Genomic DNA, 22,154 nt, shown 5'->3' on the forward strand with positions numbered 1-22,154 from the left:
GCCTTCAATCTTTCCCAGCATCAGGGTCTTTTCCAGTGAGTCAGTTCTTCGAATCAGGTGACCAAAGTATTGGAGTTTCAGCTTTAGCATCAGTCCTTCCAGTGAATATTCAGGACTGATATCCTTTAGGATTGACCAGTTTGATCTCCTTGCAGTCCAAGGGACTCTCAAGAGTTTTCTCCAACGCCACAGTTCAAAAGCATCAATTCTTTGGCTCTCGGCTTTCTTTATAGTCCAACTCTTCACATCCATACATGACTACTGGGAAAACCATAGCTTTGACTAGATGGACCTTTGTCAGCAAAGTAATATCTCTGCTTTTTAATATGTTGCCTAGGTTGGTCATAGCTTTTCTCCCAAGAAGCAAGCATCTTTTAATTTCATGGCTTCAGTCACCATCTACAGTGAATTTGGAGCAAAAAAAAAATAGTCCTTCACTGTTTCCACTCTTTCCCCATCTATTTGCCATGAAGTGATGGGACTGGATGCCATGATCTTACTCTTCTGAACGTTGGGTTTTAAGCCAACTTTTTCACTCTCCTCTTTCACTTTCATCAAGAGGCTCTTTAGTTCTTTTTCACTTTTTGCCATAAGGGTGGTGTCATCTGCATGTCTGAGGTTATTGATATGTCTCCCAGCAGTCTTGATCCAGCTTGTGCTTCATGCAGCCCAGCATTTCACATGATGTACTCTGAATATAAGTTAAATAAGAAGGGTGACAATATACAGCCTTGATGTACTCCTTTCTCAATTTGGAACCAGTCCATTGTTCCATATCTGGTTCTAACTGTTGCTTCTTGACCTGCACACAGATTTCTCAGGAGGCAGGTAAGGTGGTCTGGTATTCCCATCTCTTGAAGAATTTTCCACAGTTTGTTGTGATCCAAACAGTCAAAGGCTTTGGCACAGTCAATAAAGCAGAAATAGATGTTTTTCTGGAACTCTCTTACTTTTTCCATGATCCAGCAGATGTTGGCAATTTGATCTCTGGTTCCTCTGCCTTTTCTAAATCCAGCTTGAACATCTGGAATTTCACAGTTCACGTACTGTTGAATCCTGGCTTGGGGAATTTGAGCATTACTTTGCTAGTGTGTGAGATGAGTGCAATTGTGTGGTAGTTTGAACATTTTTTAGCATTGCCCTTCTTTGGCATTGGAATGAAAACTGACCTTTTTCGGTCCTGTGACCACTGCTGAGTTTTCTAAATTTGCTGGCATGTTGAGTGCAGCACTTTCACAGCATCATCTTTTAGGATTTGAAATAGCTGAACTGGAATTCCATCACCTCCACTAGCTTTGTTTATAGTGATGTTTCCTAAGGCCCACTTGACTTCACATTCCAGTATGTCTGGCTCTAGGTGCGTGATCACACCATTGTGGTTATCTGGGTCATGAAGATCTTTTTTGTATAGTTCTTCTGTGTATTATTACCACCTCTTAATATTGCCCTGCTTCATTTTGTACTCCAAGGCCAAATTTGCCTGTGACTCCAGGTATCTCTTGATTTCCTACTTTTGCATTCCAGTTCAGTTCAGTTCAGTTGCTCAGTTGTGTTTGACTCTTTGTGACCCCATGAATCACAGCACACCAGGCCTCCCTGTCCATCACCAACTCCCAGAGTTCACTCAAACTCATGTCCATGGAGTCGGTGATGCCATCCAGCCATCTCATCCTCTGTCGTCCCCTTCTCCTCCTGCCCCCAATCCCTCCCAGCATCAGAGTCTTTTCCAATGAGTCAACTCTTCGCATGAGGTGGCCAAAGTACTGGAGTTTCAGCTTCAGCATCATTCCTTCCAAAGAAATCCCAGGGCTGATCTCCTTCAGAATGGACTGGTTGGATCTCCTTGCAGTCCAAGGGACTCTCAAGAATCTTCTCCAACACCACAGTTTAAAAGCATCAGTTCTTCTGTGGGCTCAGCCTTCTTCACAGTCCAACTCTCACATCCATACATGACCACAGGAAAAACCATAGCCTTGACTAGACAAACTTTTGTTCATCTAACAAAGTAATGTCTCTGCTTTTTAATATGCTATCTAGGTTGGTCATAACTTTCCTTCCAAGGAGTGTCTTTTAATTTCATGGCTGCAATCACCACCTGCAGTGATTTTGGAGCCCCAAAAAATAAAGTCTGACACTGTTTCCACTGTTTCCCCATCTATTTCCCATGAAGTGATGGGACTGGATGCCATGATCTTCGTTTTCTGAATGTTGAGCTTTAAGCCAACTTTTTCACTCTCCACTTTCACTTTCATCAAGAGGCTTTTTAGTTCCTCTTCACTTACTGCCATAAGGGTGGTGTCATCTGCATATCTGAGGTGATTGATATTTCTCCCGGCAATCTTGATTCCAGCTTGTGTTTCTTCCAGTCCAGCGTTTCTCATGATGTACTCTGCATATAAGTTAAATAAACAGGGTGACAATATACAGCCTTGATGTACTCCTTTTCCTATTTGGAACCAGTCTGTTGTTCCATGTCCAGTTCTAACTGTTGCTTCCTGACCTGCATACAAATTTCTCAAGAGGCAGATCAGGTGGTCTGGTATTCCCATCTCTTTCAGTTTTTTGCATTCCAGTCCCCTATAATGAAAAGGATATCTTTTTATAACTTTTGCATTCCAGTCCCCTATAATGAAAAGGATATCTTTTTATAACTTTTGCATTCCAGTCCCCTATAATGAAAAGGATATCTTTTTTTGGTGTTAGTTCTAGTCTTGTAGGTCTTCATAGAACTGTTCAACTTCAGTTTCTTCAGCATTACTGGTCGGGGCATAAACTTGGATTACTGTGATATTGAGTGGTTTGCCTTGGAAATGAACAGAGATCATTCTGTTGTTTTTGAGATTGCATCCAAGTACTGAATTTCAGACTCTTATTGACTATGATGGCTACTCCATTGCTTCCCTTGTGGCTCAGCTGGTAAGGAATTCGCCTACAATGGAGACCTGGGTTTGATCCCTGGGTTGGGAAGATCCCCTGAAGAAGGGAAAGGCTACTCACTTCAGTATTCTGGCCTGGAGAATTCCATGGGGTCACAAAGAGTGGGACTTGACTGAGTGACTTTCACTTTCATTGGAGACTGGATCTGTGCAAAAGGGGTCCCCTGTATGCTGTTATTCATGTGTCCTCTGATTTCTCAGCCAGCTTAGTCCCAGCCAAGACCCCCTTGTGCCCGAGAGCCTGACAGCTCTGTGCCTCCTCCTCCAGATCCCTTCCCCCTGTAAGTTGCCCTCAGCCCTATTTTCTGCCTTGTCAGTTCTTGGCAGCCCTTTGGGCTCTTATATCTCAGTCTCAAGGTGGAGAAAACCCAGCTGGGTACTAAGAAGCCTGGAGAAAACTGGCACCCTAGAGATGAAACCTGGGTGGTACAGGGCAAGGGCAGTCTAGGAATCTCCAAGACAAGCTGGAAGACATGGCTTTCAGGCAGCCAGCCAGGAGGCCCAGTCACACAAAGAGTAGAAGGTGGGCTTCCCTCTGCCTTTATGGGCATCTGTAAACCCCTCGCTGTGCTCCCCTCCTTGTCACAGAAGCTGGACTTACCAAGGTTTGCAGATGCCATGGCCCCTGTCTCCCTTTTCTTTACAGAATCCGAATGTCGGGCATCAAAGGTCTACAAGGGGTGGTGAGGAAGACGGTGAATGACGAGCTGCAGGCCAATATCTGGGACCCACAGCACATGGACAAGATCGTGCCGTCGCTGCTTTTCAACCTGCAACACGTGGAGGAGGCAGAGAGGTGAGCAGGCAAGGGAGCGGCTTGCATGGCCACTCTGCAGCCCTCTCAGGGTGCTCGGCAACCATACACCTGGGGCCGGTTGGTAAAACCCAGCTTCAAGGCCAGGGATCTTGGCGTTTGTGGCCTGTTCTGCAGCGCATCCAAAGCTGGTTCCTTGGGAACGTTGGCTCTGGCCTTCTGCCAGCCCTCTGTACCCCTTAAGGTCTGCGTTCCTGAAGGAAAAGCAGGGATGGTGCTGGGCTCCCTGGGGTGAGTGTGTGCTAAACATAAAGAACCAAGAGTTGGATTTCCTCGGTCTTTCAAGAAGCAGCAGAACAAGGAGGTTTTTAAATGCCAAAAGAACCCGATGGTGGGAGTTAGGGCAAGAGGAGAAGCAGGTGGCCGAGGATGAGATGGTTAGATGGCATCACTGACTCAATGGACGTGAGTTTGAGCAAACTCCGGGAGATAGTGAAGGACAGAGGAGCCTAGTGTGCTGCAGTTGATGGTGTTGCAAAGAGTCAGACTGGGCTTAGCAACTGAACAACATGATTCAATTTGCTGAGGAGGGCCCTTCTTCTCCCTCACTTCCTAATGGTGTTTCAGGTCCTTAAAAAATGCCCACCAGCCAGCAGCCACTTGACATGAACTCCAGATATTAGATTTTAATCTGGGAACCCCCAGACATGAATTCATCTTGCTCATGCCACTTGCTCTTCCCCTCTGTGAAATGGGATAGAGAGAAAGGTTCCTGGTGCTGTCCACCTCCGCTGTGCATGACAACCAAGTGAAGATGATCTGAGTTCCCCACTTTCTTTCCATTGATACTGCGTAAATAGAGCTGGTTGGGAAATTTAGTATGCCCTCTGGTGGTGGTTCCTGGAATAGCATTATCTCTGACAAGCTCCTTGGTGGTCTCAGGATGAGGAATCCTGGGACTCCTGACCAGATCTGAGCCCACTCCCTGTGACTCGGGTACCACGAGTCACACCCAAGCCAGCACCCGTTTTTCCCTCCTGAGCCTTTCTTTTTTTCCCTCCTGCTTTTTGCCCACTCTCCTCTCTCCCCTTTGCTTTTGCTTTGTCCAACTCTGCTTGCATCCCTCTCTTCTTATCTCATCTCTTGTCCCTTCCAAAGCCTTGGGGGCGTGGAGATACGTGTGGTCTGCACCTCCCCAGGTCCATGGTGCTCAAAGCACCTTCCTTCCCACAGAGACCCATCAGGCCTGTCCCTAGGGTGTCCAGAAAAAGAACTTTATCCGTCTTCCCACCATCTTCCTCCACTCTGGGCTTCCTTACCCCATTTAACTTCTGAGAGCCTAGCCACCTCCCTGTGACCTCGCACAGCCTACATCAAGTTCCTACTTGTCCTCCTGGGTCTGTTTACATGAGGGAAGCACAGAAAGCCTGCACAAAGCTGACTCTCAGACTGTGCATTCCATCCTTCTTCACCCACGGGCTGTGTGTTTCCGCAGCCGGTCCCCCTCCCCTCTCCAAGCACCAGAGAAGGAGAAAGAGAACCCGGCAGAGCTAGCTGAGAGGTGCCTACGGGAACTGCTGGGCCGGGCTGCCTTTGGCAACATCAAAAACGCCATCAAGCCTGTTCTCATGTGAGTGTTCCCCTTCCTCGCCCCCCCGGCCTCCAGCTTTGAACCGTTTCAGGTCCGGCACCTCCTTACTAACTCGGGAGGAGGGGCCTGTCACAGTTGAGGGGCTGCGGCCAAGTTGGTCCCTTCTCTGTGCCCACGTTCTTCTGCACTGTGGCATCGAAAACTACCACGTAGTGGCCAAGCACAGTTTTGGGGAGACGAGTTGGCAGGAGGAGTCCCAAGGCTAAAGGAAGGCACTCGGCTTCATTCCTGAGTCCACAGCCACAGCCCCTGTTCTCAGCTTCTCGTGCTTCTCTCACTGGCACCTGAAAGCCCTTGCTACTTACCTGGAAGCTTCGAGAGGGACTGGGTCTCTCAGGACGGGTTATGTTCCCACCAAGCTTCTCCTCCTCCTTTGCGTCACGTGCATTTCATAGTTACTCTCCACGTTTTTTCCCTCACAGCCATCTGGATAATCATTCTCTTTGGGAACCCAAGGTGTTCGCCATCCGTTGCTTTAAAATCATCATGTACTCAATTCAGGTATGATGGTTCTCCAGGTTCATCTTGTCCCCTTGGCCAAGGGTATCCCTGGGAGTAGGATGGTGCACACCTGGAGAAAACCAGCCCCTAGTCGTCTGAACTGGTGCTGCTTGACCTAGTCGTGGAGAAGGACTGGTTTAAAACATTTTATTTCTAATATGTCACAGACTTATACTTTATAAAACACAAAAAGAATTCCTAGAAAAAGTAAGTGAAAACCTCATGCTAAATACAAGCCCACAGACCGTAACTGGCTGCCATGGCTTTGTCAGATTGCTTACTCAACACTTACTTTCAATTTCTGTCCTTAGCTCAATGTAAATGGGCATCAGACAGATCTTGAATTGGCACCAGACCATGGGCCACACTTTGAGCAGCACTGGACTAAACCATGTGACTGCTTGTGGCACTTACTTTAAGATTTGGCACCTGGGGGAAATGAAAAGGAAGACAGTATTTTTAAACTGACTTTTGACCCACTTGAAGTGCAAGGGCCCAGGAAATACGTGGAAATCCAAGTCTTCATTGGGATTTGACTCAGCTCCTTCTTGGACCAAGAAGTGGGGAGAGATTCAGGAAGAGGAGCCAGGGTATCTGGGCGCCACCTCTAGTGCCCGCTAGCTTTGGGACCTCACTTTTTGTCCACACAACTTTGGGTCCTCCTGGAGGGCTCAGAGGCCACGTGGGGGGTTGCTGTTTGGGGACCAGCACGTCTTCCTCCCCCCCAGCCGCAGCACTCCCACCTGGTTATCCAGCAGCTCCTGAGCCACCTGGATGCCAACAGCCGCAGCGCGGCCACGGTGCGAGCGGGCATCGTGGAGGTCCTGTCAGAAGCTGCCGTCATCGCCGCCACCGGCTCTGTGGGTAAGGCGGGATCTTGAGCGGAATGGGGGCTGGAAACCCCCTCAAGGACGAAGAACTGCCCTTAGCGGTGAGCTGTCCCTCCTTCCAGAAAAGGGCAAGGGTAGAGAGGTGTCAGAGCGGTTATCCTCAGGAGGAGAAATCAGCCGGGGAAGGTGGGGGGGGCAGAGGAAGCCCCTGGCTGGAAGTGGGCCTGGGCTTGCCCGGTAAGCCTGGGCAGGGGACAATGAGCCAGGAGTGCCAGCCCCAGATGTCAGGTCTCCCACCTGCTGCGCTCAGGGCCCACGGTGCTGGAGATGTTCAACACTCTGCTGAGGCAGCTGCGGCTCAGTATCGACTACGTTCTGACCGGGAGCTACGACGGGGCCATCAGCCTCGGCACCAAGATCATCAAGGAACACGAAGAGCGCATGTTCCAGGAGGCAGTCATCAAGACCATAGGTGGGCCCCGGGAGAGGTGGGGCCCGGGAGGGCTCCCGGGCCAGACCTGCTGAAGGAGGGGCAGATGGGCGATCCCCATTCCCCCAAGGATGTTAGTCCCTGGTGTTGTAGGTTTGTCATCCACTCAACGTTGCGTTAGGGCTTCCCTGGTAGCTCAGCTGGTAAAGAATCCGCCTACAATGCAGGAGACCTGGGTTCGATCCCTGGGTTGGGGAAGATCCCCTGGAGAAGGTCATGGCAGCCCATTCCAGTATTCTTGCCTGGAGAATCCCCATGGACAGAGGAGCCTGGAGGGCTGCCGTCCACGGGGTCGAAAAGAGTCAGACACAGCTGAGCGACTAAGCACGCATACTCGCACTTCGTGTTAATGCGCGGACACTGGAAGAAGTGGAGTTAGCCCACAGTGCACGCAGCTCACAGCGTCCCTGGGGCCAGGCCTGAGTTAGATCACAGAACAATGTCCCTGGGTTTCTCAGCCTGGAGTTCAGATCAGAGGCTAAGAGAGGCGAACTCTTCTTGCACCCCAGTCCCCATTAGGCCTGCCTGATCCTTCCACGTTTGAGCGATTGGAGGGGTTCAGTTCAGTTCAGTTCAGTTCCTCAGTCGAGTCCGACTCTTTGTGATCCCATGAACCACAGCACACCAGGCCTCACTGTCCATCACCAGCTCCTGGAGTTCACCCAAACTCGTGTCCATTGAGTCGGTGATGCCATCCAACCATCTCATCTTCTGTTGTCCCCTTCTTCTCCTGCTCTCAATCTTCCCCAGCATCAGGGTCTTTTCAAATGAGTCAGCTCTTCGCATGAGGTGGCCAAAGTATTGGAGGGGAGGTGACAGAAAGAAAGACAAAAGGAAGGAAAGAGGACAGGGAGAAAGCTATGGGTATGCACATGGATACTCTGAAGTCCACACGTGATTGTAAGGGCTCAGAGTCTCCCTGTTCCTGTGCCACTGGAGCGTCCCCTCTAGGTCCCACACCTTCACCACAGCCACGGGAATAACAGGTCAAGGGACAGGAGCCTGGAAGAGTCAGCTGGCACTCCTCACAATTGTCTGTTAGGCTGAAAGGCTGAGCAGGGACCCCCCGCGGCTGCCGGCCTTACCAGAGCCAACCCTCTCCTCTGTCATTTCCCCGCAGGCTCCTTTGCCAGCACATTGCCTACTTACCAGCGCTCCGAGGTGATCCTCTTCATCATGAGCAAGGTTCCGCTGCCTTCCCTGCACCACCCCATGGAGACGGGGAGGACTGGGTGAGTCTACCCTGCCTTCTTCTCCCTTCTTGGATTCCACCGACTCCCCTTCCCACGTTTCTGGGCTCTCTCCCTTCTCCACCTCAACTTTCCTAGTTCTGCCCTTACATATATTCTCTCATTCTGCTCTCAGATCCCTCCACAGCCTCTCGTGGGCCTTTGGATCCTAAGTAACTCCACTGACTGTCCCATCAGTAACAATCGCCCACCTTGAGGGGTGTGTGTGCGCTAAGTCGCTTCCGTCATGTGCTACTCTTTGTGACCCCATGGACTGTAGCCCACCAGGCTTCTCTGTCCATGGAGATTCTCCAGGCAAGAATACTGGAGTGGGTTGCCATGCTCTTCTCCAGGGGATCTTCCCGACCCAGGGATTGAACCTGCATCTCTTTATGTCTCCTGCGCTGACAGGCTGGTTCTTTACCACTAGCTGGTCAGCGTCCTTCCTCTGGAAGTCACTGTCCTGGGTAGCCCAACAAGTTTAGCCTCATGGAGAATCTAATCACAAGAAAGAACTGGGCACACAAGTGTGGGGTTTTCTGTATCTGTACCACCATCCTGGTGATCATCTGTATCTCTGATCTATAGGGAGAACAGGAACCGACTGACCCAGATTATGCTGCTGAAATCCCTCCTTCAGGTAAGCCTCTCTCGTCCCTGTTCCTGCTCTGCCTCTGCAGGAGGCAGCTCCTTCCAAGGGACCAAGATAAGGCTACCACTTTCTGTTGTGCAGGTTGCACACTGCACAAACATGCCCAGCCAAAGGGGTGAGTGGGGGACTGAATCTAACCTGTGTACCACTCACTAGGCAGGCTGGGAACCCACAAGACGGGGTTATCCAGAGCAGGCAGGACACCTGTTTCTAACTTTCACAAAGGTACCTTCTCAGCTACTGATGGTCTTGTCACTCAAGCCTTATCTCTGTATTGAGATGGAATCTACTGGTCCCTGCCCTTTCTCCTTCCAAGTAACTCACCAGGTCCCCTCCACCTGTTTCTCCCTTGGCATTTATGCCCACCTCAGTCTCCCAGTCACCATCTTTCCCTTTATCAGTTTTTTGAAAATAATAACTATAATTATTTTAGGTAATTTAATTTTAAAATTATTAAAAAAAATTTTTTTGGCCATGCAATGTGGCTTGCAAGATTTTAGTTCCCTCACCAGGGATTGAACCCGGGACCCAAAAGTGAAAGTGCCAAGTGCTAACTAACCACTGGACCACCAGGGAATCTCCACCCCCACCCTCCACTTAGCAATATTTTTGCATTTGTCTTCTTTCCATCTTTGCAGCCATCACTGGAGCCTAGATTTATTGTTCTCAAATGCCATTCCCGTGACCAACTTGTTTAATATATAGAGTCCCTAGAGACTTTGAACCATCAGTTTGAGTGAGGTCCTAGAATGTGTATTTGTTAACAAGTGCCTCAGGTATTTTTGTGAACAGCCCTGGCCTAAATTCTGGACATTTCACAACTAGATTACTCTCTTGGTTTCTCCCTCCCTCCTTGCTGCTGCTGCTGCTGCTGCTAAGTCGCTTCAGTCGTGTCCAACTCTGTGCGACCCCATAGACAGCAGCCCACCAGGCTTCCCCTTCCCTGAGATTCTCCAGGCAAGAACACTGGAGTGGGTTGCCATTTCCTTCTCCAAAGCATGAAAGTGAAAAATGAAAGTGAAGTCACTCAGTCGTGTCCGACTCCTAGTGACCCCATGGACTGCAGCCTACCAGGTTCCTCCATCCATGGCATTTGCCAGGCAAGAGTACTGGAGCGGGTTGCCATTGCCTTCTCCCCCTCCCTCCTTACCTATCTTAAATTCAACCAAGAAGAATTTTCTAGAAATGTTGTTCCTCATGGATTGCTCCTTGTTAAAGAGTCGATCTCAGTTTCCAATTGATGTACATCCAGATGTCAAACTTCTCAGATTGAAATTGGAAGGCCCTCCATACCTATTCCCTCCCTAGAACCTCCATGTCACCCCTCAACCTGTCTCTGTGCTAACCATGCTAGCCGGCACAGCCCCCTTGCTCCTGATCCCCTCGCTTCCGTGCCCCCTTCCCAGCCCACACCTTTCATGTCACCCCTTATTATAAAGGCTTTTCCTACTGACACCCACATCTGGCTACCTCCTTGGTCTATGTATTCCTGCCATTTCTTTGCTGAGTTTACCCTCGTTAATTTGTACCCAGCATCTTACCAAGGTGATGGTTGGGGACACACCTTAAATACATCCCCCTTCAGTGAACACTGATGCCACCAGGCTTTACCAGAGCCTCAAGGGCCTGCTGAATCATCAAAGGCATTGTTTTGCAATATGGACTTAACAATAAATCTGTTTGGCTGCTTTTTGACAACATCAGGGATGAGATATCTCAGTATGCCAACAGGCTTTAATCCAAAGACCACCATCATGGCCTAGCTAGAAGAGGTGTAAACAAACTCTCTGACTGTGACTATGTCTGTGGGTTCTAATTCGTCAGCCCAGCTGTAAGTTCTTCTACTATCTCTCCTTTACTTTGTGGCTGTCCATGCTCCTGATGAAGTGTGTTTATGGTGAACGTTCACCGTGTATGCCTTAATGGGTTGGAACTTTAGGTTCAGATACTCTCTGGCTTCTTGCTCCCCTCCAGTGCTCATCCTCTGGCTTGCTTTTAGCAGCTTAATGTCCCTGAATACTGTCCCCATCTGCTCAGCTACACTGATCTGAGCAGGTCGCCTCAGTAGATGTTGAAGGTGCCTACGGTGCCTACGGTGAAGGACAGGGGGGAACTGGACTGGGAGATGTTTAGAGAAGATGGATGCTCGGGACCCAGCTCCTGCTGTCTGCTTCTCCATCTCCTCACTGCTGCCAGGAGGACCGGTGTTCCTAGGCATGCGATCCCAGGCTCCCTTGCAGGTATCCACTGGCTTCCAGAGCAACAACATGATGTCAGCTTTGCCCAGCAACTTCCTTGACCGCCTTCTCTCTACCGCCCTCATGGAGGACGCAGAGATCCGTCTCTTCGTTCTAGAGATTCTCATCAGTTTCATTGATCGTCATGGCAACCGTCACAAGTTCTCTACCATCAGGTGAACTTAGGGTCTCCCCACCCCCGCAATTTGATATGTGATGGGGGAGAAGGCTCCCATTAGGATCTCACCCTCAGGTGGGAGGACAATGCAGATCTTCAGTGGGGACCCCTCACCAGGGAGTTGACCATGGACATGGACCCAGGGTTCTTTCAAGGGAAGGAGACTGAAAGGGGGCTTATGTCTAAGGGAGCAAGGGAGGGAGTGGAGATTTGGGAGATAAAGAGCAGGTACTCACAGGAGCTCTTTGGTAGGAAGGGAAGAAGAGGATGCAGGGTTATCAGTAGAGTGGGGGCTGAAAGGGAGGAAAGAAAGTGAGGAAGAAGGTAATCTGGATCAGTATTTAAGAAAAAATGAGACAGGAGCTTGAGAACTTGAGAGAAAGTGGCGATCAGGCTAAGAACCAGGGTGGGAGGACACAGGGAGACATTGATACAACTAAGGACGGGGGCAGGGCCCAGTGATACCACGAGAGCCCTGCTGGCCTCACACCAGGGCTCAGGTGACCCCTCACTTCCCCTCGCAGCACCCTCAATGACATCTCTGTCCTGAAGCTGAAAGTGGACAAGTGCTCCCGGCAGGACACCATCTTCATGAAGAAGGTTAGCAAGCGTGACCTCAAGACACAGTGAAACCTGGGTGGGTCAGGCCCTGTGGACCCCAGCCTTCCAGCCCCCAAGTCACCACTGGCCATGCCTAAAAAGCCCACTTCCTCCTCTCTGACTATGATTAGTCACGATGACCAGCCGACTCCTCTAGGGGATCAAGCCCCCAGGTCATACTCATCCCAAGCCAGAGGAGGACCATCGCTTGACCATCTTCCCCTGTGTTTGGGCAGCAGCTTTTGTTGTTAGTTTCACTGGCCCCACCTTCCCTAAGCACATATTACTGCCTGTACTCCATTCCGCTGGGGTCTGCTTTAAAGGTATCCTGTCCCTGAGGGCAGAGAGAGGGGTACAGGAGGAAGGAGGTGGAGCTACATCACCCACTTCAGACTGCTCTTCCACGCCCCCGGCCCCTCCTGTCCCCATCCACCATGGCCTTGCTCCCACCCTCACCCACTTCTCCAGCACTCCCAGCAGCTCTACAGACACATCTACCTGAGCTGTAAGGAGGAAACGAACATACATAAGCACTACGAGGCGCTCTACGGCCTGCTGGCACTCATCAGCATCGAGCTGGCCAACGAGGAGGTGGTGGTGGACCTCATCCGCCTGGTGCTGGCCGTCCAGGTGGGGCCTGGTGTGGGCAGGACACAGAGGTTGGGGTCAGGGGAGGGGACCTGTCTGGGCAAGCTCTAATGAGAGTGCCGAGTGGCCGCTGTTTTAACTACTGTGTTTTGGAGCCCAGGTATGGTGCGCCCTTAGTTGGCCATTCCTCTGAAGACTACAAACCATGGTCCTGCCAGGGTAACCACCAAAGTATGCTGAATTCATGGATTTGACCCATCCTCAGACTAAAGGAGATCCAGGGAACAGGATCTTTCAAAAACATCACTCACCCCTAGTATTTCAGGTCTCTTGCAAGGTCTGAATGAGACTTCATGGATTACCAAGAGAGCCTGGTGCTGTGCTTAGTCGCTCAGTCCAACTCTCGTGACGCTATGGACTGTAGCCCGCCAGACTCCTCTGTCCATGGAGATTCTCTAGGCAAGAATACTGGAGTGGGTTGCCATGCTCTCCTCCAGGCGATCTTCCCAACCCAGGGATCAAACCCAGGTCTCCCTCATTGTAGGCAGATTCTTTACCATCTTAGTCACCAGGGAAGCCCAAGAATACTGGAGTGGGTAGCCTATCCCTTTTCCAGGGGATCTTCCCAACCCAGGAATTGAACTGGGGTCTCCTGCATTGCCAGTGGATTCTTTACCAGCTGAGCTACCAGGGAAGCAGTGATCCCCAAACAAACTTGTTTGTCTAAATGTCACCTGGTTCCCAAAACTGGCTGTGCTTTCAGAATTGCCTTAAACACTTATTAAAAATATATAATCCCCGTACTGTACCCAAGCTCGGGGACCTAGAGATTCAACAAGCCCCCGTCATGACTCAGGCAGCCATTGTGGCACCAGATAGGGTTTAGACTTCCAAGGTCTGCCCAGGTAAAAGTACACTCCCCAGGATGCTAAGAATGGGAGCAGATTCTTAAGACCTCAAAGGCCAGGGTCTGCAGGGTCCTGAGCTAAGTGGGCATCATATTCTGAATGGTGGTGAACCTGGGAATTCTGTCAGGGAGACTCCTTAGCTACCTGCTTGATGTGCTAAATCCTGCAAGACCAACCCAGATGCTATGATAGTCTTCATTCTAGAATGTGAGATTCCTCTGTGTCCCAGCCCCTAGTAATTCTCATAGCTTTGTCAATTTAACGTGTGAATCCAACATAGCAAACCAATCCAGTCCTCCAAGAATTATCAGAGGTCTGTAGTGAAGGAAGCAGCATCCTTGAAGTGGAGATTCACGAGGGTTTGGACAGTCAAGATTGCTACAGCTGGAACTGCGAAGTCAGGCATTGAGGTTATCGCCTCTCCACTCGAGTATTTATGGGCATCCAGCTCATGGATTGTTCTAGGGACCGTTTGCTTCAGTGACTTCTGTCCCCCAGAAGGTTAAGGGACAAATGCAGGGAGAGACTTCATCTAGAGTGGTGGGTCATCTCTAAGGGAGGTTGGGAGAGGTTGGTGGAGAGTGGGCACCCACATGGGTTGTTCCCTGTCTTGTCCCAGGATGTGGCCCAGGTCAATGAAGAGAACCTGCCTGTTTACAACCGCTGTGCCCTCTACGCACTGGGCGCCGCCTACCTGAACCTTATCAGCCAACTCACGACAGTGCCTGCCTTCTGCCAGCACATCCATGAGGTTGGTGTCCTTATGACCCCAAGAGCTCAGGAAGCCTTTGACTTGGGGTTTCCCCAGAAAACCTTTTGCTGAATTGTACGAGCTCTGTGCTTAGTCCAGGCATGAGAACTAATGATGAGAAATTCCCAGCAGAGCATCTCCTGCTGCAGGACATGACATAGCAGGGTGGGATCCGACATAGTCAGTGTCCTGTACCTCTTCCCAGCCTGCTACCTGTGCCCCCTGTACTTCCTGCCCCTCTATGCCCCCCTCACTCCCAGAAGCACACATGTACACACCTCTCGGGTCATCTGGTACTGAAACTACTTTTAAGAAATGTTTTTGTTGTGAAAGTTTTCAAATATCAAAAAAGCAGTGTGAGTAGCCAGTGTACATCCACACAGCTATCACACAGATTAAACACTTATAAAGGTTTTTCCACATTTGCTTCATCTGTCTCTTTTTCTTTTCCTTTGCTGAAATATGCTTAAACAGACCTTGGTTATCACGTCATTTCACCTCTAAATATATCAGTATTCATATCTAAAAAAATATGGACACCTTCTTGCTCAATTGCTATGCTATTTACATAATGAAAGTATTAATTAAATGACTGATTATGCCTTGGTATTATCTAATAGCCAGTCTACAATCCAATGTGCTCAGTTATTGCAAAAAGACATTTAAAAACATACTGAACTGTGTATAGGTAGAATGATATCATATGTAGGATTAACTTTAAAATACACCAGCAGAACAAAAGTAAACAAGAAAGCCTAGGTCTCGGCTAACCTGACCGGCTGGGGGGCATGGAGGAAGGTGCTACAGCAGCTTTGCTGAGCCAAAGACCAGCCTGAACGAAGCAGGACCTTGCCAGCCGTGGGCTGATCCAGGAGGATTGGAAGAGCAACGCTGACGTCCTCTTCAGTACAAACAGTCGCCTCATGGCTTCCTCACCTCCTGCGTGTACTTTGATGCCAACTGTCCTCCCACTTCTCACCATCTTAATAGCTGTCACTTTTCTTGTCAAAAATTTGCAAAGGATGATGAGGGAAACTCACTGTGTCACTTTCCATCAGGATGCTTTGCGGTGCCTCTGGGTTTGGGGAACAGTGCGATCTGTGCTTCCTCTCTCGTGTGTAAACAGAAAACAGGAATAGGTCATGGGAGCAAGACACTGGACTCTCCTGGGAGCAAAGTCCCCTGCCTTTGGCGGACATTTAGTGCGTGTGTGTCACTAGAGACAGCTTGAGCAGTCCTCCTGGGCTTCCTGAGCTGCCCCGAGGTCCTGGTTGGTCTGAGTTTCTCCCCCAGCTCTGGGTGCTCTGCCAGGGACTGCGTGGGAGGAAGGAAGTGCTCTGTTGGGGCGGGAGCTCTTTCCTTGGCCCATTTGCATCTCCCTCTCCCCACTGAACTCAGCTCTTTTCTCCATTCCTCCCAAACCTCAGGTGATAGAGACCAGGAAGAAAGAGGCCCCATACATGCTTCCGGAGGATGTGTTTGTGGAGAGGCCTAGGTAAGGATCACAGCGGGGACATGGTCAAGGAAACACCCAGGGCATCTGAGGAAGAAAGTGGGTGATCTGAGGCCAGGGACTTGGGCTTCTGTGGGCTCACAGGCAGAAAATGGACCCTGCCTGTGACGCAGAAGTCCTGGGTCAAATTTAATCCCCCTCACGTGACCATGATCCCCGCCTTGCGCAATCTCAGCGTGCTGTACGATCGAGTATGGGATAGAGCCTCTGGGTACTTTGGCCAAGCCCAGGGGAACACATCCTGGAGAAGCCACTCCACCAATCCAAGCGGCCTTCTCAGACTGTAGTCTGTGGGCCAGTGTCACTTCAATATCAGGGGAACTCAAGGAAAAGATATTCTGAAAAAGCAAAATATCCCACAATAGAGGATGGCTTTATAAATTATGGCCTGTCCATACCATTAGACAACTGGTAGCCCACCTACAATGTTTTGGAAGAGTAGTTCATGTGAAATAGTCACTGCATAATAGGTGAGTAAAATAAGTCCTGGAACAGGACTGTGGAGGGTAGGGGAATGTTTGCATGTGTGCATAAATGTGTATGACTGAGGGAACCTACACAAAATGTGGATATGGTTCTCTCTGGGAAGTGGGACTGCAGGTGGTTTTTTTTTTTTCCTTTCTCTCCTCTGTCATTTTGTATAATAAGTGTTACCTTGCTACAACTTGCAGGATCTCAGTTCCCTGACCAGGGATTGAACCCAGGCCACAGCAGTGAAAGCCTGGAATCCCAGCCACTGGGCCCCAAGGGCACTCCCTTGAGCATTACATTTATAATAAGGAAGGGCCCCGGAAATCGGCCTGGTCGCCCAGGGCTCTCAAGTGCCTCTCCCCGCTCTCTGTCTCCCAGGCTGACTCACAACCTTGACGGAGTGGTGATTGAGCTGCTCTTCCGCCAGAGCAAGATCAGTGAAGTCCTGGGCGGCAGCGGTTACAATGCCGACAGGCTCTGCGTGCCCTACATCCCTCAGCTGACAGGTAGGAGCTCTGCTCAAGCACTTTCAAGCCTGCCTCTGGCTTTTCTTGGCCAGGTAAGGGCCGGAATGGAAGGGGCCTGTGAGCCCTTCTGTCACCTTCCACAGCGACTTGGATGTCACACTGGGACTCCATGGTGAGATCCTCATCATCCCCACCTCTGCCCCTCAGTGCAGAGTCCTTGAGAATAACTGGCCCACGAGATAGCCTGGCTTGTGCATGGGAGACGGCCCCACTGTGCTGTAAAGAGCGCCCATGGACTACAGAGTCAGAGACCCAGTTCTCTGCAACTTCCCTCCTGAAAATTCTTAACTGAGTCCCTTGGCATCTCTGAGTCTCAGTTGCCTTGGCTGTAAAATAGGAATGTTAACAATACCTGCCTTAGAGGGAAGAGGCAAATGTCCATAGGAGCAAATGCTACGCAAATGACAGTTGCTGGAGCTATTAGCAGGCGATGCCCATGCTTTCTGGTCATAAGCAGCTTCTTTGTGCTCATCAATGATTGCAAAATCTTAGCCCTAAAGAGCAAAACTCACCAGCCTAAGAGGGGCAGAGAAGTCTCGCAGCCCTCTATAAACTCCAGCTGTAGCCCCCAGGGTATAAATCCCTTTGAGCCCTCCAAGGACCCAGCCAAGCCAGGAGGGGTTGGAGGAGGGCGGCAAGGTGGGAGATGGTGCTGGAGGCGTGCTTCTGGCTCCCTCTCCAGGGCTGGGGGACTCTAGCTTCCAGGCTTCTCTTTTCCCAGATGAGGATCGCTTATCCAAGAGGAAGAGCATTGGAGAGACCATTTCCCTGCAGGTGGAGGTGGAATCGAGGAACAGCCCAGAGAAGGAGGAGGTGAGTATCCCCTTCTTGATCTGCTGTCCTGGAGAAGCTCAGCATCCCTGGGGGAGGGGACCAGTTCTGCCTCTTTGGCAGGTGGTCAGACACTCCATGATCCAGGCACCCTTAACTGCACTACGTATTTAAGGGAAGGTAAATTTCTCAAGTAAGCCCTGTTTTCTTTCTGACTCTCATCATATATGTCCTAGACATTTCCATCCATCTGGAAAAAGTAATTGAACCTCCATACACTCCCATTAGGACGTTCTAAAAACCAGTCTTGAAAGGTTTGCTGGTTGTCATCCCCCATTCACGATGGAGGTGAACCTGATCTGTGTTGGAAATTGGAAGGCCTTACAGAGAGGATGAAGGCAAAAATAGCTTTCACAATGTCTCTTCCAGATATGTCAAGAAAAGTGCTTTTGAAGAGAAAGGTATAGCTTAAAGATCGCTCTTTCTTCTATCATCTCTTAAGGGCTGTGAATATCTAATTTCTGTTTAAATTAACATGTATCTCTTCTGCCATTATTACTTCTGCCTCATAAAATAAAGCAGATGTACCCACAAGTAAGAAAGAATAAGGAGTCATAGTGGAAATACCAAATTTATTCCCTCAAATGAGAAAGAAACAGGGGCAGAGCAGAGAGGAAGGAGAAAGGCCTCTCAAGGGAGCAGAAGCTGCAGGACACAGTATACTTGTTTTTCTTATAGTTTTTTTGTTGGGGTGTAGTTGATTTACAATGTTGTATTTGTTTCTGCTGTACAGCAAAGTTAATCAGTTGTGCATATGCATACATCCACTCTTTTTTAGATTCTTTTCCCATACAGGCCTTTACAGAGAATTGAGTGTAGTTCCCATGCTACACTATTTTCTATTTCATAAATAGTGGTGTGTATATGTCAGTTCCAATCTCCCAATTTATCCCCTCCCCACAGTACAGATGCTCTTAATGGCGACTCTGTCAATTAAGGGCTCCCCTGTGGCTCAGCTGGTAAAGAATCCACCTGCAATGCAGGAGACCTGGGTTCGATCCCTGAGTTGGGAAGATCTGCTGGAGAAGGGAAAGGTTACCCACTCCAGTATTCTGGCCTGGAGAATTCCATGGACTGTATAATCATGGGGCGACCAAGAATTGGACACGACTGAGTGGCTCTCACACTTCACTGCCAATTAAGGGAATTAATAGAGATGAGGGAACTTAGCAAGAAGTGAGGAGGACACACATCTGGATGGAATTGGGACCAGAAGATGCACAGGGTCCTTCAGCACGAACAGCCTGGCAGAGCCATGGAGGGCAGCTTGGACACCCAGCCTCTCCCCAGTGGGCTTGGGGCAAAGACAAATCAATGGGGTCAAGATCAAGCCTCCCCCAACCATGCCCTCAGCCATTCCTTCAACTCCTCAGTTACCAGGGCAGACCTCCAGGACTGGGCTTTTCGAGGCTTGTCTGGAAGCTTCCCCTGGAAGGAAGCAAGCTCTGACTCAGGCTAATTGAAGAAGCGGAATGAGGTTGAGCCAGGTGTCCTCCAAGGCCCTTCCGGTTCTGCAGGGCGGGAAGCCTCACACATGTTAGGACCACAGTGTAGTTGGCTGATGTCCCCTCCGTAGTTATAATTCTTCCTTCCTGAGAGTCAAGAGACCCTTAGAAATGGATAAATAAAGTAAATCAGCAGAAGGAAGAGAAATGCTCCCCTGGGTACACAGCCACCTGCTCCCTGCTGGCCTCCTTGTCATTGACACGGGTTCCTCCCCCTCTTTGAGAGTCAGCTCAGTCCAGAGATGGCTAAGTAGCTAGAGCAGGGGTGTGGGGGCCCCCACCCTCTGCCATGCTTTTCCACTTCCTTTTCCATTTTTACTCTGAAGACTCATTCACTCTGAAGGTTTATTCTTTGTCTCTCCATCCACCCATCCATCCGCTGCCAGTACTGTCCAACATCAGATATTCACAGGTGAGGTGGTAGGGAACCATGCGGTAGTGAGGGAGTAAAGGAAGACCGATCACTGGGTAAGGACAGGTAGAGAGAAGCTGATGGAGGAGGTGGGCCACAAGCCAGGTCTACAAGCCAGCCCACCATGCCCCTTCCCCATGCCTCCAGAGTCCCTCAGTGACTTTCTGTAACCCTCAAATACCAGGCTCATAGGAGGTGATCAACAGATGCTGGTTTGGTCAAATTCCCAACCCAGTGCCTGGCATTCAGAGCCATTTGGAGTCAGGAGTGCCTGGCCGTTTCGTCTCCCCTCCCGTCTGGCTGGTCTATATTCAGTCTCCCCCATGCTATCTCACTCATCTCCATGTCTTCGCTAGTATGGAATCCCATGTTGCAATCACCCTTCCTCTCCACCTCCACAGTCATGAATCTCCCTTTCTTCAGTACCAGCTTGTGGTCCACCTCCTCCATCAGCTTCTCTCTACCCGCCCTTACCCTGTGATCTGTCTTCATTTTCTCTCCCACTACCGCATGGTTCCCTGTCACCACCTGATGTTGGTCAGCACTGACAGTGGATGGATGGGTGAATGGATGGATGAATGTACATACAAAGAATAAACCTTCAGAGTGAATGAGTCTTCAAAGTAAAACGATTGCTCTCTATGATAACATATTTTGCAGTTGCAATTGAGTGACTCGCCGAGAATCCTACACATATGTCGTTGTGAAAGTCACTCAGTCGTGTCCGACTTTGCGACCCCGTGGACTATACAGTCCATGGAATTCTCCAGGCCAGAATACTGGCGTGGGTAGCCTTTCCCTACTCCAGGGCATCTTCCCAATCCAGGAATTGAACCCAGGTCTCCTGCATTGCAGATGATTCTTTACCAGCTGAGCCACAAGGGAACAAAAATGTTAGTCAGTTTTTGAAATTTTCATATGAGATTATATTTGCTAACCGCTTTCTCTTGTATCGAATATTTTCTGTGACGTTTTTCTGAAGACTTGTTTGAATTACAGTTTTCTTCCCAGGGGACTTAAGCAGACCCTCTGGGAGGAGGGAGGGGAGAGGGAAGGGACAGTGAGTTCTTTCAGGTAAGACTTGTGGCTCTTGAGGAACTAGCCTCCATCGCTCACTGCTCCCCTTTAGTTAGCAGGTCTGTGCCTGCTCAGAGGCACAGAGCTTCCAGAGACCCTGGTAAGAATGTGGGTGTCCTAAGGGAGTTTCTGCCCGTTGGGACAGTCTTCTGAGAAGTGAAGGGGCTACCTTCACTGCCTCCTTCCTCCCCCCCTCCACCTTCCTGAGCATTCTGTGCACTTCTGTCCCTTCTCCCCCAGCGAGTGCCTGCCGAGGAGATCACCTACGAGACACTGAAGAAGGCCATTGGTGAGTGGGAGGCCCCCAGGGAGAGGCATGTGGGGCTGGGTTCTGGGGTGTGTGTGGGTGTGCTTGGACCTGTCTGCTGCCCTCCCAAGCATGGTTCACACGGATGTCAGGGAAGAGGCTGGCAGTTTCCTCTAAACTCTTCACAGCTACCGAAGCTGCAATTAAAAGTCCCTGTCTCTTAACAGGGGTCAGTGTCCTATGCCAGGAACCTTTCTTCTACTGACAGTTGCCATTAAAAGTAGCTGGTTGAGGGTTATGGCCAATCAGACAGGTGAAAAAGGAATTTTAATGTCAAAGTATAAATACTTTGAGAATTTTTTTGGTGGCGTATGATACAAAAGAGCAAGTTGATCAATGAAAGCTATTAAGACCAAATCCTATTAATATTTAATAATGGCAGTGGATTTTAAAATGCAGTATTATTACCTCATCTGAATTATTGGATCTCGAAGTATCCTGAATTAGAGAATTTTTCTGCTGATAACAAATGTTTATTTTTCTCATCATTCATGGTATTCTTTCTGAATGTTTCACTGCTCTGTCTTTTTAAGCTGGGCATGATGAACATATTTCATACCTTTCTCTCTCTCTCTTTTTTCATTTTTGAGGCCACGAGGAATATGTAGAAGCCTTAAACTAAATGGCCTCAGACTGCTCTGCCACAGGGGTTTTTCACTGGCTTTTCCATTGTTGATGTCCCTTTTCATGTTACCCCTAAAATACTTCCTGCTCCAGAAGCTTAGTTTAAGAGTCCCAGTGGCAGATATGTTAGTTAATGTTATTGTGGTAATAATTTCACAATACATATCTGTATCAAATCATAACGTCTGGTGCTTTAAAATTATACCATGCTATATATCAGTTAACTCTTGACAAAGATGGAAACATTTTATTTAAAGTCTCAAAGGAGGGGGAATGTACAATACATTTACGTGAGTGGGGAAGTGAATCATCATTTTGAAAAATAAAATTCTGAATAGGACAAACCAAAAAAAAAAAAAGAGAGAGAGAGAGAAAGTCCCCGTAGCAAGTGCAGCTACATGGAGCTTTAGCCCCGATTAAGGGTCTACTTAACTAGTGCTCAGACTCTTAGGGAAGGGGGCTGAGCCCTCGGGCAGAATCAGGAAAGGGTCCAGCCCTCCTGGGGCCAAGTGATGGCACCGCACCCTCCGTGCCACCCTGCCCCTCGTCAGCAGAGGGGAAAGCTGGTGGCCATCTGGGGCC

General features: G+C 49.5%; 1 protein-coding gene across 5 annotated transcripts in view; it reads left to right on the forward strand.

Moving 5' to 3' along the window:
- Positions 1–22,154, forward strand: part of EFR3B (EFR3 homolog B) — a 94,427-nt gene that overhangs the window by 69,960 nt on the left and 2,313 nt on the right. The window contains exons 6-20 of one of the 5 annotated variants that reach the window (XM_086325869.1): positions 3,583–3,732; positions 5,186–5,320; positions 5,764–5,842; positions 6,571–6,706; positions 6,983–7,144; positions 8,283–8,394; positions 8,980–9,031; positions 11,284–11,456; positions 11,983–12,058; positions 12,527–12,688; positions 14,174–14,305; positions 15,733–15,800; positions 16,668–16,795; positions 17,538–17,629; positions 20,882–20,930. In XM_086325869.1, coding sequence (XP_086181995.1) covers positions 3,583–3,732; positions 5,186–5,320; positions 5,764–5,842; positions 6,571–6,706; positions 6,983–7,144; positions 8,283–8,394; positions 8,980–9,031; positions 11,284–11,456; positions 11,983–12,058; positions 12,527–12,688; positions 14,174–14,305; positions 15,733–15,800; positions 16,668–16,795; positions 17,538–17,629; positions 20,882–20,930 — 1,706 coding nt within the window. Of the gene's footprint in view, positions 1–3,582; positions 3,733–5,185; positions 5,321–5,763; positions 5,843–5,910; positions 6,050–6,570; positions 6,707–6,982; positions 7,145–8,282; positions 8,395–8,979; positions 9,032–11,283; positions 11,457–11,982; positions 12,059–12,526; positions 12,689–14,173; positions 14,306–15,732; positions 15,801–16,667; positions 16,796–17,537; positions 17,630–20,881; positions 20,931–22,154 lie in introns of those variants that run through there. The other 4 variants (XM_086325870.1, XM_086325871.1, XM_086325872.1 and 1 more) reach the window with 4 other exon arrangements.

This window comes from Bos grunniens, chromosome 11 (assembly GCF_055505025.1).
Source record: "Bos grunniens cultivar Pamir isolate PY7600 chromosome 11, Bosgru_T2T1.0, whole genome shotgun sequence".
NCBI lineage: Eukaryota > Metazoa > Chordata > Mammalia > Artiodactyla > Bovidae > Bos > Bos grunniens.